Raw genomic sequence first — 19536 nt, 5'->3', positions numbered from 1 at the left:
TGTGTGTGTGTGTGTGTGTGTGTGTGTGTGTGTGTGTGTGTGTGTGTCCCAGGCAGAAGGGTAAGCCAGCCTCAGCGGTTTTTAACCCTAGTTGCACATTAGAAATATCCAGAGAACTTTCCTAGATACTCTGATTTCATCAGTCTGGAACTAGACCCAAACATCAGTATTTTTTTTTAAGCTCCCCAGGTGATTTCAGTGCATAACCAAGTCAAGAATCACTGGCCTGGAAGAAAGCACCTAAGAAAAAGTACAGGGGTTAAGCCTGATCAGCCAGAGGAAGAGACAAAGCTAGGGCCCTTGAAGAAGTAGGGAATGAATAGGGAAGAGAAGGACAAGCATCTAACTTCCCTCTCCTGGGAACTCTTGGTGGCCCCAGGCCCCATCTGGATGGGAGACTGACTCAGGTGTTGGGCTTGTCTCTTCTGTGTTGTGGAAGCTCAAACCATCCCAATGACATCAGGCAATGAGATGAACTGTCTCCCCAGCACAGTCCCTTGTGCAGAGACAGGGCATGGGTGCAGTAACCCTGAGGGCATGCTGCTCCCCTTCACCCAGAAGGTCCCCAGGGAGGCAGTTGTAGAAGGTAAACAGCAACAATGGTCTCTTTCAGTGTCCAGATTCCAACCCTTCAGTCCAATTAGCAGACACGGCAAACAGCAATTCAGCTGCCTTCAGCCGCTGTCATAACAAACTCAGAGCAGCCTTAATGGGGGGATTAGGGCAGGAGGAGGGGGGTGTCACTCTGAGCCTTGGGAGAGCCTGGGTGGCAAGGAAGGGTTCCCCTTTTCTCTCACCTCTCTCCTATCTAAATATGCACCTACGCACCTTTACCTTCCATAACCCTGCTTCTCATTTTCCTCAAAGCTCTGAGAATGTTTTCATAGTTTTGTCTACTCCTTCTTTTCAATGATTTTAAAGCATTAACCTAAATGCATTTTTCTCCTAAGGAAGTTGGCACACCCTGCCTCTGGATGAGATCGTGCCATAACCCCCCAAGATCTCTGAGGTCTCGATAGCAAAGGAAGGAAAGAAGGTGAAAAGGTCAATCTGTACCCAGAGCACTAAGGTGGGAATGAAGTGAAGAAATAAGTGTCAGAATATTCCAGTTCCCAAACCCTGGGAAGGGCAGACTTCAAGTAGGACTTCTAGACCCAGAAGAACACAGAGGGGCCTGTGTTTCTCTGGCGGGTTACTAACCTGGGGAATTGATTTGGCAGTCAGAGAGGTGGGAGGTTGGGAGGCAAGAGGAGAGAAAACACCCCTTCTTAAAGTTGCTCCGTGCTGAAGAAAAGTCTGCACGCTGATAGGCAGGTCTCCATTTTGGTCTGTTTATTATACCCACTGCCTAACGGGTCCTTTACCTAAATAAACTGTGTTTTTAGTAATTCTAGAAACTTAATGGAATAAGCTTGGAATTATCATCTACTCATGCCATATTTCTCTATCTACATAAGTCAGTTTACCAATCGTAAGTACTCTACCAATAGGTGATAAGATCTGTTGAGAAGAGAAAATACGATGGCCCTTCTGCCCCAAGGGCTCTAGGCTCTTCCCTGAATGGGCTGTTCATCCTCTCACCAGCCTTCAGACACTGCCTACCCAGGTCCCCAGCAGTCCCTCCTCTACTCCAAAGCTGGGAAAGAAGGAAGGAACTTCCTCAAGTTGAAATGTCTTGAGATCCTCAGTCAAGAACATACCAAAGAGCTGTCCTTTTTGCATTCTGAGATCGATCATATGCTTTCAGATCGTTGTTCTGAACTGTAGCAAAAAAATGACTCTTTGCCCATGGATATGATAACATATTACAAGATCTTTTACATAGAATTCTTTGTTTGCTCCATGTAACAAACCTGGGGGCATACATTCGTCTCTCCTTTATATAAACATCCTGCTGAGGCTCAGAGATGTTGCAGCTGGTAAGTGATACACCCAAGCACAGACCTTGGTCCAGTCACATATGCTCTTTGCATTTCTGTCCCTCCCCAGGCTTGCTGACGGTGATGATGTTTATGACTGGGGAAACCTTTCAATGCCCTGAATTGGGGAAAATCTGACCCAGGGTGAGGGTGTGAGTGATAATCAAAACTTGAGTCAGATATTTAGGAGAAAATTGCCTTTGAACTCCTGGACTCAGAATCCAATAGGAAGGCACTGGAATGAGGGTGAGGGAGGAAAATGGGTGAAGAAACCAGCTTAGAAACCATCCGAGTAGAAATAGGTGGATGTCGCAAGATCAGAAGAATAAAACTAAAAACTCGTGAACACAGAGGTGTGATGATACCAAGCCAGAAATTCGCTAACTGGTAATGGGTGAAGCCCTTGCGAGCCCCTTCAAGCCAGCCTCCCTGCACCCCTACCCGATCAGTTTGCCTAGTGGGCTCAGCTGGAGGAGGTTTCATCCGGAATAAAAGTTGGGGGAGGCGGGTGGCAGGACTCAATGGTATCACTGTGATGTCTGCATTTGGTAAACCCTCCCCAACCCCAGAGTGTCTGTTCCTCTACTGGATTTACAGTTATGCCTAGTCAGGCATCCCTGATCGGACAGCCAGGCCTCCTGCCCACCGTGGATCCATCACACACACACACACACGTCCAGTGTCACGTCGGGTCACTCAGTTTCTCACCCTCGCGAGCAGACACAGACAGCTCCCAGCACAGGCTCCCATCGTTCTCCTGACAGCCCTGCCCACAAGCCCACGCTCACCGGCCACGTACACAGAAGGCAGCACACCCCCCCACACACATCCCTCCCGGCCTCTACCCGCCCCCGGAGGAGGTGTTTGTTCTGTGTAGGGTGTAAGCCCTCCACCCAGCCGCTCCCTCAGGCCCTCTAGTCTCCTTGGGAGACCCAGCGGTCAGATGTGCTCATGGGGCCCCACAATAACAATATAAACCCACTGTGGTTAAAATATAAGTTCTAAGTCTTATGTGGATGAGTCTCAGCAGATCCCAAACATGCATTTCCAACCAGCTGCATGAAGGGTTAAAACAAACAAACAAACAAACAAAAAATGGGAGGGGCGCCTGCGTGGTTCAGCCGGTTAAGCATCTGCCTTGGCTCAGGTCATGATCCCCGGGCCGGGATGGAGCCCACCCTGCATCATCAGGCTCCCTGCTCAGCCTCTCCAGCTCCCCCCCTGCTTGTGTTCCTTTTCACTGTCAAATAAATAAATAAAATCTTCAAAAAAAAAAAAAAAAAAAAGCCTGTCTTTCTTGGTGCTCCTCCTCCTCCCCCTCCTCCTCCTCCTCGGATCACAACCAGGCCTAAGGCTCTCATCTCTCCTGGACCTTACCTTTCCCCTGATGCCCCATCCCCTCCCTTCTCACTCATCCTTCATCCGCATCTTAGTCTCCCCACCTTACCCTCTAGTCCTTCCCCCGAGGTTTGAAACTGTTCAGGGGCATTAGCTTCCCACTGGGGTCTGTGGTTCCTCATCTGTAAAATGGGGTTAATAGCAGCCACTTCCCAGTGTCAGAGGATCAAAGAGAAGCACGTAGACAGAGGCTGTTACCAGGGGGTACGGTGTTAGGGAGTCTTAGTCCCTGCCCAAACCTGCTCCCTTTCTTCCTAATCCTGTCTCCACTGCCCCCCTCCAAAAATACCAAATTCCGAACAGCTGAAAAAAGTGAGAGGCAGCTAATCTCTCCTTCCTCCAAACCTGTGAAGGGAGGAAACGTGTGTGCTCTAGGCTCTCTGAAGCCTGACTGTTTTAGTTTGGATTCCCCAATATTTCTCCCACATAATATATAATTGAATCATAATCTCCTCGCTGTAAAAATCAGTTCCTGGAGGAAACTGTAAATTTACACAGGGAACTGGAGTCTGTGCAAGGTCATTTTGTCCAGTTGTCCCGCCCTTTTTCTCTCCCTGCACTCTGGACTGCCAGCCGGGTGGGGGAGGGAACGGGGAGAGGGGGTAAGTGCAGCGGGGCTACTTCTAGCTTTGTTACACTTACTTTTATTTTACCAAGTGACTCTGGACCATCCTTCTCCCAACTGCACCGAAACACTTTTGCTTAAAATATTTAGGTCAGGCCAGATAAACGGATTCTTTTAGGAAAGGCCCTGATAAATCTCTCTAATTCTTTGCTTTCTCTGGGCAGCATAAGTACTAAGCTACAAATTCCTTTGTGTTTGAGCTCCTTGAGGCCATTTGCCCTTGGAGATGATTTCTAAGAGAGTGAGGATGGGATAGCAAGGTAAGGTGTCTTGAAAGACCCCAACTCAGCCCATCTGGTCAGTGAAGACAGAGCTTCCATGAGTAGCTTTTCAAGACATCAGACTGAGGTCCTGAGCGGAAAGAGGAAAGAATATGGAACAAGGGAGCTGAGAAACACTCTGCACGCCCCTGCCCCAGAACCCAGCCTGTGTCTCCAGGTCTACCCCCACTTGTCTCCACTCTCATTCTCAGCTCCAGCTCAGCTGGGCAGACCTACAGGGCTTCAGGGAGTGGATGAAAGCAAAAACCCCAGGTGGGGTCTTTGCTCTTTCCTTTTCTCCTTGAGAGGAGGTCTGGGGGGGGGAGGTACTCCCCCAAAGCCTCTCACCCCAGCAAGAGCTGTGCAGAGCCTGCGGGAAGCTGTTCACCAGCGCCCACGGGAGACGCCTGGGCCGGGAGCCCTAGGCACTGTCCCAAATAACCCTGCAGCTAGATGTCAACGGATCTCTGCCTCGGAGCAGCTTCCCCCGCAGGGGCCCACTCCGCATTCTGCCCGGAAAGGCCCCATCCTGAGGAGGAACCACCCTTCCCCTTTCTCGCCTCCTCCCAGCTCATGGGGAGCACCTGGCTACCGTGAGCCCGGGCGGCGCCTCCTACCTGCCTGGCCCCGGGCTGGGGTTCGGTCTTGAGGCCCGCGGGCCACCGGCATCTCTTCTCGCCCGCGCGGCCCTGGGGTCCTCGCGCCCCCAGCCCCTCGTGTATGCCTCCCCCGCCCGCCCATGCGGCCGGCTTTCCCGGGACCCTCTGCGCAGTGTATGGGGTTATTTTTACTTTCGGTTATCTAGCTTTATGAAGACTCCACACCACTCATACAGCTAGATAACCAAAGATAACAACCAACCCCGCCTCCTGGCTGCCGCCGCCGCCTCTTCCACGCAGCCTCCCGGCCGCCGCCGCCGCTGCCGCCCGCCGGTGGAGGTGGGAGAGGGCACAGGGGTGGAGGTGGGGGCGGAGAGAGAAACGGAGTCCAAGACGGAAGGGACCCCGAGTACAGGACACAGACACCACAGAGACCGAAAAGGGCGTGGGAAGGACGCGAAGGCCGGCGGCGTCGAGGTCCGGGCATGGCTCCCGGGCCCCAGGAGCTCCGAGCGCCTCGATTCCCGCTCCCATCTGAGCCAGAAGCGGCGGCTCCGCGGGTCCTTCCGCAGGAAGAGGGACTCGCGGGCTTTTCGCGCCAGCCGGGACGACCGCAGGGACGGCGGCGGAGGCCTCGACAGCCCCACGGGGTCCCCACCGCCCTCCTCTGGAAGCTGCAGGGCGCGCCCGACAGCCCAAGCCTCTGCGTGGGAGCCGCGGGGACCCCCTGCTCGCGAAGGGCTGGAACAAGGGCGCTGACTAAAGCCGGGGGCGAGCAGCGAATCGTGGGGGAAAACCCCCGGCGGCGTCCTGGCAGGGAACAGGAAATCCTGGCAACCCGGAGGGAGGCAAGCCGTGCGGGGTGGGCGCCCCAGGGCCTCCCCGGCGCGTCTCGGGGAGAGAAGGAGAGGGCTAAGACCCCACCCGGGCGGGGTTCCGGGAGACCCCCCACGAGATGGGGCAGGCGGTGCAGGTGAGGCGAGTCCCAGGCCCCGCGGGACCCCCAGAGAAACGGCTTTGTACAAAGAGGTCCACAAAGCACCCAAGGCTGTGAAAATGGTCGGGGGTCCGAAGCGAGAGGGGCTCTAGGGCTTGGCTGGGATTCCGATCGGCAACGGGAGTCGACACGGAGGTCCCGGCAGCCCGGAGGAGGGTCTCGGCCGGCCCCTCCGGGCGGACGCGCAGGCACGCTGGACGCCGAGGCGCTCGCCCACCTGCTGCCCCGAGCCGGCCAGGCCACTTACATCGAGCCCAGGGCGCCCATCGTGCTCTCCAGCGCGGTCCTCCCGGCGCGCTCCCGCTACGGAGAGCCGTGGCCCGGGGTCTGGGGTGCCAGGGCTCAGCGGGCGCCGCGGTGCGGGCGCCCGCCGGATCTCAGCCTCCGCCGAGCCGCGGTGAGCGGGGCCGAGCGGGCCTCGCCTCTCCAGCTCCCTCCTCCGCCGCGGCCGCCGCTCTGGCCCGGGCGCGCTCCGGCTCCGGACTTTTCATTCATCCTTTCACGCTCCCTCCCCAGGCCAGCCTCCGATTGGCTCCGCAAAGTCTGACGTCACCGCCTCTTCTCCCCGCCGGCCCGCCCCTCCCCTTCCAGGGAAGAGCTGGAGCGCGCAATTGGGGCGCCCCTCCCCCCCAGGAGCGGGGTTGGGGAGGAACTACCACGTCTGTGTGCTGACCCCCAGCCTCCTGCTGCCTCGCCCACCCCGAGGCTCGCCTGCCGTCTCCCGCCATTGCCATTTGTGGTTTTAATCTCCATCCTCACTCTTTGTAGGCCCTACATTTTCCATTTGGGGGCTAGGGGGGGGGGGGGGGGGGGGGGGGGGGGGGGGACTCAGAGATATCAAAAAGAATCAGATAACGAGATTCTGCCCCTACCTGCCTCCTCTCCTCAGGATATTCTTTGTGCTTGTCGTGTTCTGATCCCTTCCAGACTGGGATCCTAACCTTTTAGGATGGGCGGGAATCTCGCTCCTGTTGGTTTCCAACCCAAAACAGTGAGGGAAAGATTCTGGAAGTTAGGGATCCCTACTGGGAGACGCGGGGTCCGATCGAGGCTGGGCCTCCCTAGTCGCGGAGCAGAGACGGGAATATCTCTTGACCCTGCTCCCTACACCAAGGTTGGGGGTGGGGAGGCTGGTGGATCTCAGCTGGAATTAACCTGGGCAGTATCCGCACATTCCACTCAGCCACGGAGGCCGGCCCCGCGCGCCTCCACCCCGGCTCCGTCTCCAGTGACGCTGGAGAGCTGGGCTCAGAGGGAGAAGGATCGCTCTCAGCAAGGTTTTCAGTTCCGGGCTTTCCTGACCTGGCTCCCCATCTGCCCCGAGAATCAGAGTCCAGTAACGCCGCTTCCCAACCCCGGCAGCTCGCGCCGCCCCGCAAGCGGGATTCGGATTCTCGCTGCCTGGCGGCGCTCTCCCAGAGAGAGCTGTGCGCCCCTGGCTGAGCCTCAGTGTCTGCCAGGGAGCAGTCCCCAGTCCCCAGGTACCCCGTCCCTCCAACCGCCCTACTCTCAGCCCCTTTTCTGAAAAATCCTACAACCTAGATACCTAGAGCCTGGGTGCCTGCTTAATACCCGCCGATTCCTATCACCTGGGATCCTCGAACACTGTGCCAACAGAGGTGCGCCCCTCAGTTGCCAGCAGGCCCAGCCAGACTGTTTTATCCACTTGGGGGGGTCGCCTCTCTGCACCTTCTAGGACAAAGCCGAACCTGGATGCTCTTCCCCCTGGTTAGATGCAAGCCCATGGCCAATGGGTTTCATTTTATGCACCCCCTTAAAGACTGGAGAATGTCTGAATAGTTGCTACACTATTGTGAGGTGGGGGACACTTTGAAATAGGACAAAGCCCTGGGGCCTGCATTTCCCCAGGAGAACAGCAGTGTGGAGCCTGGCTTCCCTAGTCTCAGGGTCTTCTCAGGGCTGTGCTTGGCACAGCTCCCGCCCCCCCTCCGTCAGCTTCCAGAGGGTCTCAGGACCTTTACCCAAGGGAAAGGCTTTCTAGAAGCTTCCACAGCATCCATTCTTTACCCTCTCAGAGCTGGGAGCACACCAGCCGAGGCTGTAGGGAAGGAAGGAAAGAGACAAAGTGTCCGCTGCCTACTTTGTTCCCGCCCCTCCCGCCCCTACAGCTCAGAACGGAGCCATGGGGGAGCACTGGGGTCTCTGTTGCCCCAGTTCAGATGCAGAAAAGTGGAATCCTCCCCAAACACTCTCACAGACAGACTTACCCTGCCGGCACGCTGCTAAATGCATTCTCTAAAGGCACCCTCCATACCAGGCCCGGGAGAAATGATAGGCCCCTCCAGCCTTTCAGCTTCCTGCCTACAAACCTCCTCAAATAATTCCAGGTACTCCACTTCGTACCTCTTTATACGAAACCCAACACCCTGCAGACATTCCAGCAACCCTAGATAGGGCCTATACTTCTCCACACACACCACCAACTTCCCCTACAAATATTCCCCCATTTGCCCCCCCCACATGATCCCTTAAAAGCACCTGAAGGGCACTTTCGCCCCCTCCTTCCTCCCCCTCACCCAGCGCCTCGGAGGCTGGGGCCAGCAGGTGGGGAAGAGCTGGCCCATCCTGCTAGCCGATACCCTCCGCTTTCTTCCGTCACCAATCCCAGCCAAGTCCCCTACTCTCAGTGGGCCCAGGCTCATCTCCACAAGCCCTGACCCTGGAGCCACCCAGTGAGCACAGTGAGAGGCAGTGGGGACCAGCGTGAACCTTCCTCCCCTTTCAGCCCCTGCTGTATTTTTGCTGGGGAGGGTTAGACACAGAAAGGCTTCTTTGCCCAGTGGAGACACTCCCACCCCTATGGGCCAAAATCAGACTCAGCTGGACCTTCTCAAAAACTGGGGTCTGGAAAGAAATGGGTACATTTCAAAAATCCCCCCCCCCCCCGCGAATAGCTAGATAAGGAGCCGGGTCCTCTGCTCCTTGTTGCGGCTTTGGGCGCTGCAGAGCTTCCGGAGCCTAAGCAGTGCCCAGTGTCCGAGGTAAGGAGGCCCCTACAGCAGAACCTGGAGGTGAGTTTGCTTTGGAATCACCCTCTCTAGCCAGATTCTGCATGAAGCCATTTTTTGTTGGTTTTGTCTGGGCAGACTTGACAACCTGACCTCCCAGGGCTCCTGCTCAGGGATGGAGGTGAGTGGGGCCTCTGTCTCCATTCCTACGGGCGTGGAGGGTTAAGCCGGGAAAGAAGCAGAAAACTCCCCACCAGCACCTTAACTGGCCTTGCTTTGTATATGAGGCCATGCTACTCTGGTTTCCAGAAGGAGAGTGCGTGGAGGGGAGCAAATGAGACAGCCCTCCAGGGCAGAGGCAGCGTCACACATATTGGGGCCTAGGGGATCTAATACTAGGCTGAAAACAAGGTGGGTGCCCAGGAAAGAGTGGGTTAACAAGGGTATGTGCGTGCCCGGCTGAATTTGCCCTCATGGGCACTGAGCGCGAATGGGTGGAGAGGGAGGGTGTTGACCAAGTGTGGGTCCCGCGTGGGATCTGCATGGGAGGGGAGGGGAGAGGCGTAGCGACCGCGCTGCGTGTTAGTGACTATTCGGCAGTTCCTTTGACCACAAGAGACCCTTCCACTATCTAGAATTGGAAACAGCAGGCCAGAGAGAGGCTGCCAGCTGGAGCAAAATGGGTGCATTAGGTCCCCCCTGTGCTTGGCCTGCCAGCCTCAGTCTCCCCAGGAAGGCCTCCGCTGGAGCCCCCAGTACTCTGGGCTGAGGTCGGTGTTCTACAGAGCCATGGCCTGCAGACCCCACCCCGAGTCCTTCCAGGGAAATTCTGGGGTACCTTGGGGAGAGCCCCCCAAGTCCCCAGTATAGATCTGAGTCTGCAAGTGTCTTCATTAGCTCAGAGCCTGCCTTCTTTGCCCGTGCCTGTCCCCACCCCCATCCCTCCGGTCCTGATGCCCACCATTGTCTGTGCCTGAAGAGGCCCATGTATAGAAAAACATGGCCTGAATGAGGCTCTCTGGATGCAGCTTTTGGACAGATTTTTATAATTTGGGTCCAAAATACATTTTGGCATTAGGCCACTCTCTTGAAACATTCAGGTAATTAAATAAAAGGCGTATTTTTTCTTTGTTTCAATTATCGGATTAATTTGCCTTGAAGATAATACAGATGAAAGCTGCATTTGGAAGAAGGTGGGTTCAGGTATTTATTTCTGCCTTCTAAGTGCATCATTATTATGAACATTACCACACATTATTCTTTTGCTATAGAATATTTGCATTGTCTGTGGGATAGTGACACATAAAAGCAAGAATTGGCAAAAAAAAAAAAAAAAAAAGATGAAGCGGTGACAAAACAAATCTGTCTATCTCCATAGGGGCAGAGGAGGTTAGAGGGCATGGGGACAACATGGAAGATTTTGTCCCCGGGGATGCCACCCTTCCCTCCCCATGAGGGTGGTTTTCTCCTGTCGAGAGGCCAGCCTGAGAATCCTTGGGCCTCGCCGATCACTGCCTCCCTGGCCGCTCCCAGTTCTTAGATCCGTAGCTGAGCTGAGCGCCTGCCTCAGAGCCCTGTGGAGTCGGGGAGGTGAGGACAAGGTGACGACGGAGACGGGAGAGGGCCCACCCTCAGCGAGTGGCCTCCTTGGGGGCAAACGCACGGGTGGGCAAGGGTGCTGAGCACGCACACCCGCGTGCAGACGCGACCCTATACACCAAGACGAATGCCACCATCTGTGTCCACGGCACTCCCGGCCAGGGCCTCCGACGCTCCCGGGGGCTCGGCCCGCACACACCCTCAGGGCGTGCGTGCCTCCCGACCCCTGCTCCCCACGCCCCACGCTGCTCTCCTTTCTCACCTCTGTGGCCCCGCTCTGCAGCCACCCGCCTGCCTCCCGGGGTCAGCCGCTGCCGCCCAGCCCCCGGGAGCGTCTGAGAGAAGAGGAAGCGTCCCCTGACGCCCCAGGGCCTCTCCTCCCTGTCACAGAGCTGGGTGCGGGGGTCTCTCGTTCCCACCACTAACGGCTCCACAGGTCTTACTACCGTCAGAGGGGAGCACAGTCAGGGCCCCAAAGCTAGAAGAGGCCGGGTGGGGAGAACAGGAGGCACGGAGGGGATGCGGGATGCAGGGCCAGCTCCGCCCCCGCCCCCCCCCCCCGCCCCGCCATCAAAACAAACAAATAAGAAAATAAATACCCTAAAAGCCAAGGTGGCCCCCCACGATGACACCAGAAGCGGGGGCTGCTGCTTCTTGGATGCCCGGCCCTGTCAAGGAGGAGAATGTGAAGGTTAAAGTGGTTCCAGTTCTCTCCCACGCATCCCCCTCTCCCTGCCGCCCGCTCTCCTCAGTCCGTCCCTCCTCCACAGGCCAGGCTGCCCTCTTCCCTTGCAGGGCTCCAGGCAGCACCAGCAGCCGCGGGGAGAGAGCAGCCCAGATGCCTGGACGTGCAGGCGGGCAGGGCCCCCGCCAGCCCCACGCTGCCTGGACGACGGCGCCAACTCAGCCCCCGCTCACGGCCCGCGCTGCCTCCGGCCTCCAGCCGAAGCTAAGGGCCCCTGGCTTGAACCTGGAGGAGTAGTCCCTCGCCCAGTGGACACCCTCTCCTCACAGCTCCCGGCTACTCAGGGCAGAATGAGGGATCTGGGGGCAAGGAGACATGTTTGTCTGTCTAGATCTAACTGCAGCGTATCTGTAAAGTCCTCGGCACTGAAGATTCGGCCAACCCTGCTAGGTCTCTAGCTTTCTCACCCTTCCATCCAGGAGAGCAGATCCTGGAGCTGCCCAACGTTCCCCTGGTCCTCTCCTTCTCTGTCTCACAGACACAAAAGGTGAGAATACAAAGCAGTTTTTTAAATGTTAATGTTGGGTGTGGAACCTAGTCTCAATATTTTATAGTCTCACCTTCCCAGTATTTTGCTTTCAGGCTAATTTTGATTTAGGGGAATGACGTGGGTGACCCAGCTCCTGATATACCAGGAGAAGTGTATTCACGCGTGTGTATGCGGGCGTATTCGTGTGTGTGCGCGCATGTGTGTGTTGGGGCAAGGTGGTGAATCCTTCTACCTCAAACTCAATCCACAACTACTCCACCTTCTTTCTTTAATCAGGAAGATAATCTCCCTTAATGCAGAGGAAATCATAAACAGGCAGGGCTGGGGAGCAGGGATGAGCCTCCCATCCCAGCCCGATTTCTAGGAGGGGTGCTTGGAACGCCCTGCCCCACTTCTCAGGGCCACAAATGCCCACTCGCCTCCCAGCCTTGGCTCTGCCAGCCCACCCGTTCATAAAGGGCTGTCTCGGTCTGAAATGGTCCTCACACCAAAGAGGGGCCAACCCCCACAACTTGCAGACTGGCTAGAAAATGGACACAAACACAGCTGGGGGACCTTTGGCTCCTGCTTTCCCCCCATCGCAAAGGGGCGTGGGGTCCCTGGAGCAGCAATGGCTCTCCCTGCGGAGCCCTGCCCTGCACCCCCCACACACACCGTGCGGGGAGGGGGGAGCATGGTGACAAGGACCACGCCCCAGGAGGCACGGAGCATGTTTGGTGACTGGCAGCCTCAGCCTCTCCCAGAAATCTGGCCTCTGGGGGACCAGAAATAGTCTGCGGGGCCTCCAGCCCCCATTGCCCCACAGGGGTCCCAGCCTGTCGCCCAGGGTGGGGACAGGAGTGAGAATTGTGCCTTCTCTCTATTCCCCCGGCCCTTCTTGAAAAGCAAGAAATAAAAACGAGCATCAGATGGGGCTGGTGAGAGCTGCAGTGGGGCTCCTGCCCCTTCTGGAACCTAAGCATCTGACCCCAACACCTCACTGGCCTTTCAGCTCCCCTGAGCCCCGTTCCCACCTGCCAGCTCATGGGAAAAGCAGGGAAGAAGAGGAATTAGATTAATCTAAAGTCTATAAAATGCTTTGGGGTTTTTTCCTAATTCTGGTCCCCACCTGTTTGGGAATGTGGTTCCTCCCCACGCCTCCAGCCCCAGGCCCCAGCTCCTCAGACCTTGTCCTCCCCTAAGAGCTGAAGTCCCCGGGGCAGAGAGGAAAGAGGTCAGGAGTCCAAATACAGAACCATCTTTCTCTTCCCTCCCATCCCCGCTAGTCTTCCTCCCTGCCCCTCCTCTGGTACAAGCATTAAGATGTTGGCCGTCTGCTGGAGCGAGGGAGGGGCGGATTAACAGGATCAGTAGTACCGTGACCCTAAAGCCCCCGAATCCCATTGACAAACTTGGTGAGCTGTCTCCCGTGGGCCAGGCTGGGGAAGGAGGGGACCAGGAGGCGCTCCGGGCTCTGGTGGCGGGGCAGGGCCACTGCCTCAGCTCCCTGCTGCTGCCCTGGGCGCCCCGGAAGCAGGAGGGGAGACCCCGCTCTGCCGACTCCCCCTCCACACTCACGCCCCACCCCTGTGGGTCACCCCTACAGCTTTCATCAGCCCTTCCTTTCTGGGATTGTTGCGTCTGCCTCCTAATATTAGCCCGTGGGCGAAGTAGGGCGCCCCGACTGGTTTTAGGGGATCCCATCCCACCCCGGCCCAGGTGCCTGAGGGAGGAAGGCCCGTCCGGAATGGCCACTCACCCGGCTTCTGTGAGGAGCAGAGCCGCTCAGCGGCCCCAGCGCTGGGCTGCCTCTCTCCAGCTCCTTCTCGGGGCGGCTCCAGTGACGTAGCATCTGTCTGTCCATTCAGGAATTCCGCTCGCCTCTCTCTCTCTCTCTGGCTGCTCTCCCTGGAAGGCAGCAAAGAGGGGGTGCTGCCCCTGTCTGGAGACACCGCGACCACCAAAATGACAGCCCGCCTGGAGGAAGCCCCCTCCCCTCCCGCTCTGAGGCCGGTGTGGGAAGGGGTCTTTGTCATCTCCTCTGTTCCCCACCTCCTTCTCCGGCCTTCTCCAACCTGAGGCAGGAAGAGGGGGCTCAGGAAAGCTATTGTTCCCCCAGGCCACCCGTATCCCCCAAGGAAGCGCGAGAAAGCGTGTGACAGACACGCACCGTCCCCAGGCTCCTGCCCGGTCCAGCTGACCTTCGGACTTGAGAGCGCGGCTAGACGACGCGCGTCCAGGGTGGGGAGCGGAGTGGAGAAGGAGGCACAGAAAGAGGACACTTCGCCATTTCGGGGTGTCCCCGAGCCCCCTTCCCAAGCCTCCCCCAGCCCCGGGCCCTGTCAGCTCCACAAATCACAAATCCACATCCTAGCTGTGCAGGAGAAAGTGACCCTTGGGAGACACTGCACCCACGGTGGGGGCGGGAAGGCCAGCGCTTGGAAGGCTAGACGGGAGACGGGAGGGGTGGGACCACGGATTCAAAGTGGGCGATAAATTATCTCGTTCTCAGAGAAGGGAGAGCCATTTGGGGGCTGGTTTCCAGGGCTGGGGTCCCAAGATTTGCTGGACGCTGGGGCCCAGAATGGCACAATGGCCGGTCCTCTCCGTCACCCCCACCCCGCCCCTCCCTCCCCTCCCTCCCGCTCTTCCTGGCCGGCCTGGGAACTCAGTCTGAGCTCGACGTGACAGACAGCAGGCCTGCATGCTAATGAAGTTTGTCCCAAGTTCATTGTCAAAGCCCCCCCTTCCCCAAGGCCCCCTCCCCTCCTCTCTCATACACAAATCTCCCTCCAACTTTTGTCCCACAGACCTGGAGGCCACTTGAGTCCCTGCCGGCTCCCTCTCTCCCCCTCCCCCACTGCTTTCAGTGTCCCCCTGCCCATTACCTCCCTCAGCTGGGGCGGGGGCTCTCTCCTGTCCCCGGTGCCTTCCTAGCCACCTTCCGGGCCCGCGTCCCCGAGCTCTGAAAGGGGGATTCTGAGGGCTTGGGTCAGAGTCCACGGGCCTGATGCTTCCTTCCGTACCCCGGAGTAGGGGGACCAGGGGGAGGTGGGGAAGGCCAGACTGCCCCCCACTCCAGCCTCGGCTCCCCTCCCCTCATCCCTCCCATTATGATTATTTTGCTCTCCCCTTGATTACATCTGCTTCACTAGCTCAGAAATAAAGATCCTTTGAGACTAATTTTGCGCCCCCAGCTCCCCACCCCTTCCCTCCTCCTTCCCTCTAGGCCTGGGCTCCCTTTAGCTCCTTTCTCACCGGCTGGAAGACATTGAGCTCCTTGTCTGGGGGCTGGGGGGCTGATGGGAGGGGTGCCAGGGGGATGGAGGGGGTCTCTCCAACTCTGGGACGTGTCCAGCAATCCAAACCTGTCCTCCCTTTGTTCCTGCAAAGCTCTTCACACTGTCCCCACCCTCTGGAGTCTGCCTTTCTCCCAGTAACCAGGGGCTAGGGGAGGCAGGGGAGGAGGACCCTGAACTCACTCCACCCCTCAATTCCAGGGGAAGGGGGGGGAGAAAAGGGAGAAAAAAAATCGAATCCCCCCCTCATTAGCCAGAAAGGAAGCGAAAGGGGATAATTATAATTAAAAGCAGACAGCTGTGGATCTCATCTTTTATGTTGCTCCAGGCCTCCTCCCACCTCTGCCACCATCCCCCAAACATCTGCATGGCTCCCAGAGCCCGGAGCAGGCGAGGAGGCTGAGGTGTGGGGGCAGCTTTGGGGAAGGGGGCCCCATAGCCAGCACTTTCTTAAACATCTCAACAGGCCCAGCGTAGGGAGGTGGCCTCTTCCCGTGCCCCAACCTGCACCCCAAAGTCCGGGCCCATCCGAGGTGAGGGCATTCAGGCAATAACTAATTGAATGATTTGGGGGAAATCTTTGATTTTCCTAAAACCAGTAATAATTTATTCATAATAATATCAATACAAAAAATTACATATAACCCAGAATATTTTCTCATTCAGGCCGGTCTTTCCTCCTCCCTTGTCTCCAAACACTGGGGGGGCAGCCGAGAGCCGAGAGCCGGAAGAGCTAAGGGCTCCCAGGGCCGTGTTATAACAAAGAGAAGCTTGTGGATTTAGGGGACACATAGATGCACACAGACACATACTTTATAATTTGGGGTGGTGTTGCTAGGCCTCGCTCTGCTATCCATGTATTTATAGAACTTGATCATAGGCCAGAACAGCAGGGTAATTATAGCATTATTAGCATATATGCAAATCAAGTAACCTATATACACTGAATGGAAGCAAATTATTATTTATTTCTCTCCCCCTCTCCTTCCCTCGTATCAGCTCGGGCTCCTCAGAGCGGCACACCAGCAATTATCTGACGCTGGCGGAGGGGGCCGCAGTCCTAGAGGAGGGGGCCGAGGGAGTGGGACACTTTGCTTGGTGTCATTCTGGGAAGAGTGGGGAGGGGCTCCGGGAGAAGTCTCTTAATTCACAAAGGGGGGGTGGGGAGAGCGTGGAGAGACAGAGACCTGAGGACAGAGGCAGCAAAGCTGTGAAGAGTGACAGAGACAGGGAGACGGACCCCCAGGGCCCAGGAGCCGAGAAGCAGCAGGGCCGGGGCACGGGGCGGGGGCGGGGGGGGGGGGGGGGGGGTGGCGGGGCGAGAAGGAATCCAGGCTGGGAGAGAACACCCCCACCGGCTTCTCTGGAGGGAGGGGGCAGCATGGGCTCTGCAGGTGCGTTCGGTCGCGGGCATGGGGCCGGCCGCTGTCCCTGCTGCCACCCTGCCGGGAGCGCACCCCGCCCCCAAGCCCTCCGCCCTGCTTGCACCACCTAGTAAATAGTCACAGGATCCACGCAGAGGCGTTTGGCCCTGGTGTCATATTCCCGCTGCTGCCTGGTGAGCACACACGGGGGGGGGGGGGGGGGGGGGGGGGAGGGGGGGACAGAGGCGGACTCCAGCCCCTTCTCCTCCCCCTGGGTGTCTGTCACTGTCTTCACTGTTGGGCTCTCCACCTAGATGTCGCCAGGTGCCTGGGGCTCCCTTCTCACACCCTGCCTTCTCTTACCCAGACGTTATTTCCGCCACATCTGGGGGTGGGAAGTGGGACCTGACAGGACTAATTGCTTTTCCTTCATATTCTTCCCAGGACTTGCCCTGCTGACTTGGGTCCCTCTTCCCCTGCCTGGCCGGGTGGGATTGCACTGGCCCTTGGCTGTGGGTTTTAGAGCCTCACCCATGCCCTTCCCTCTGTTCCACTCAGAAGAGGCCTCCACCCCCTCCCCTGTTCTGTTCGAGGGGCCCCACAGGCCTTGTCATGTCCTTAGAGATACTTGCCTCCCCACCAAGTTGCCAACGTCTCCCTCCAGGCACTGCTCCCAGGGGGGCCCTCCAGCCATCTCAGCCTCAGTAAAGCGTTGCCCACCTGGGGCAAACTTCACTGAAGGCCATACTGGGGGGCAGGAGGGTTACCGACAGAAACTGCGGCCAAGTCCAAGGGCCCAGACTGTTCTTGAGTGGTATAATGAAGAAGGGGAAGGGTCCTTGAGAGACAGAGAGAGACCCCCCTGAGAGACAGTAGCCGAAGGACTGAAAGAAAACAAACTTTCAAGGCTGTACTTGGATTTTTGCACAAACATGAAAATGCGCTATCACATAAATACACAGACACCAGCAAGAGGATGGGCTTTATCACCAGTGACCTCCACATCCCCAGAAGACGTTCGTGCTTCTATCTGCTCCTGGGTCCGGCAGTGTTTCTCTGTGGCCCTATAATACAGAAGAGTAACGCACTGAAAGGCAGCCAGAGAGAGGGACCGAGAGAGGCCGAGAGCGAGATCTACAAGAAAGGCACTGGGAACCCAGTCAAGGACAAGAGAGTGACAGCCAGCCAATCCCAGGGGCCAAGCCTGCCCTTCTCTATCCCACCCAAGAGACCTGGGACGTGGCCCTTCCTCCTCCCTGTTTCTCCTCCAGGCTCAGTCCAGAAATCAGTGAACGGTGAACGGATCTGCAGCTGCATCAGGCACATCCCCCCTGCATGCATCTGATGATGTTTGGACAATGGATTCCGCACCCCCCCCCCATACCCCAGGGCTGCCCCGGGGAGACCCGGCTTCAGGCAGGGACTCCCTGGGATTTCTCTTTCTCTATGTACTTCCCCACTTCTGTGGCTCTCACGTACAATAACTGAGCTCCAAACCTAGGGAGTCCTGTGTGTGCACATAAACATCTCCTAGCCCATCTTCTCTCTTACAAAATCAATGTCCCTGGCAATCCAGATGGACATCTGCAACCACACACTGCCTGCCTCGTGCCTGGTATGGTTGTCGGCAGCTGCGTGTGGAGCAGGTCCGGGTGTGACTTGATCTCATCGGGTTTGTGTTTCCATCCTGCACGGTCTTCGTGGACCGACACCTGCCTGTGGTCAGGCTCCGTCGTCCGCCACATGCTGCCGCAGCTGGGAGCCCCTTCCAGACCCAGGACTTCTGGGGCACAGCCCCGCTGGTCTTTTACCCTAGAGCTCATCCCCAACGCTGCCAAAATATCCCTTTTGTGTGTGTGATTTGAAAATAGATCTGATACATATGGTTTCCCCACAAACCAGCCTTTCCCCTCAGAGCTCCCATGGCACCCATCCCATCTGCCCTGGAAAGAGCCCCAGCCCTGGCCGCAGAGGTTCGGGCTAGCGTGCCTGCCCTGAGCTGGAGACAGAGTTTCTACTTTCCATCCCCCTAGGTGTGTATTGGTACCTATATTTGTATACATGTGTTACTTTTATTCCTAGAACCACACACATCTTTTCTGCTCCTTTTCACACAAATGATGGTCTCTAAGTGGGCAGCTGGCCCAACACCAGCCCTGTGCGTGGTACATGCGGCTGGGAATCCTCCCTGGCATTCGGATCGCGTGCCTGATACTCTAACGCGGTGCCATTTTCTGGGTGCCGCGCTGGCTTCAGTCCTCCGGGGCTGATGCTCATTTCTGGGGCTCCCGCTCTCAGATTTGGGCCGGATCCCTCAGCTACACAAGCACCAGTGTTCCCACCTTGGGAGCCCCTACAGCCTTAGTGGAGGCAGAGGTGCTGAACTCCCATGGCTGCGCATCGGGCCAGGCTGCGCCCGCGGGGGACACCAGGCAGGCCCCCTTCCCACTGCGATGTGGCTGCGGAGGGTCACACTGCGATGGGCCGAGTTAGCGCTGAAATCCCCCTGAGCTGCCGAGTGCGTGCAAGTAGGTTCGTGCGCCTGAGTCCTGTCTATCTGCAGCGTGCAGTGATGTGCGCGCTGGCTGGTGCGCGCCTACCGGTCCCTTCTGCGTCCATCATGTGCCCGCTCCGCGAAGGTGGTGTGTTCTTGTGCTTTGAGGCTGCGCGGGTGACATTGGTTGATCTCGGTGTTTGCCCGTGCGTGTCTAGGGGCCCCTGAGTGCCGGCGTGAACCGTGGGCCTGTCCTCCCCGCCTGCCCGGGGCCAGGCCGGGCCAGCCCAGGCGGGAGCACGCCGCGCGCCCCTGCTCCAGTCGCGCTCTCCGGGCGCCGGCGGCTCGGCTCCCGCTTCCCACCAAGTCCCGGCCCTGGGGCTCCGCGCGGGGGCGGGGCGCGCGGTGGGGCGCCGCTCTTTCTGGGGCGCACGGCCGCGGGCGCCCGCGGAGGACGGGACAGCCGAGGCGACCTGGGAGCGGAGAAAGAGAAAGGGAATCGGAAACAGAGAAGGAGAACAAAATCCATTTGAAAAGGAAGCAAACGTTAAAACAAAAGGGATAAAATAACACTAAATGAAATAAAAGGGAAACATAACAAAGATCTTTAAAACGTTAAATTAAATGATAGGAAGGGCAAGGTAATAAAATGGAAAAGAAAAGGCTTCAAGGCGCCCGAGGGGAGGGGCCGAGACGCGGCGAGGTGGCGTTGGAGTTGGGGGGCTGGGGGAAGAGGAGGGAGGGTGGTGGCACGGGATCCGGGGGGCTGCAGGAAGCCGGGGAGCGTGGGAAGCGGGGG

The 19536-nt window shown here is 57.6% G+C and overlaps 1 protein-coding gene across 17 annotated transcripts in view; it reads right to left on the bottom strand.

Annotated features, from left to right (window-relative positions):
• Nucleotides 1–14552, bottom strand: part of CUNH1orf61 (chromosome unknown C1orf61 homolog) — a 23463-nt gene extending 8911 nt beyond the window's left edge. For 6 of the 17 annotated variants that reach the window (XR_004298594.1, XR_004298582.1, XR_004298590.1 and 3 more), the window contains exon 1: nt 6046–6283. Coding sequence is in view for 3 of the 17 variants with exons in the window: in XM_032398274.1 (XP_032254165.1) it covers nt 10966–11034; nt 13340–13444 (174 nt within the window). In the remaining 14 variants the exon portion in view is untranslated. Of the gene's footprint in view, nt 1–6045; nt 6284–10965; nt 11035–11518; nt 11539–13339; nt 13523–13750; nt 13766–14468 lie in introns of those variants that run through there. The other 11 variants (XR_004298584.1, XR_004298592.1, XR_004298585.1 and 8 more) reach the window with 7 other exon arrangements.
• Nucleotides 14553–19536: the final 4984 nt, after the last annotated feature.

This window comes from Phoca vitulina, unplaced genomic scaffold, assembly GCF_004348235.1.
Source record: "Phoca vitulina isolate PV1807 unplaced genomic scaffold, GSC_HSeal_1.0 scaffold115, whole genome shotgun sequence".
NCBI classification, from domain to species: domain Eukaryota; kingdom Metazoa; phylum Chordata; class Mammalia; order Carnivora; family Phocidae; genus Phoca; species Phoca vitulina.
This window is presented reverse-complemented; position numbering and strand designations above follow the sequence as displayed.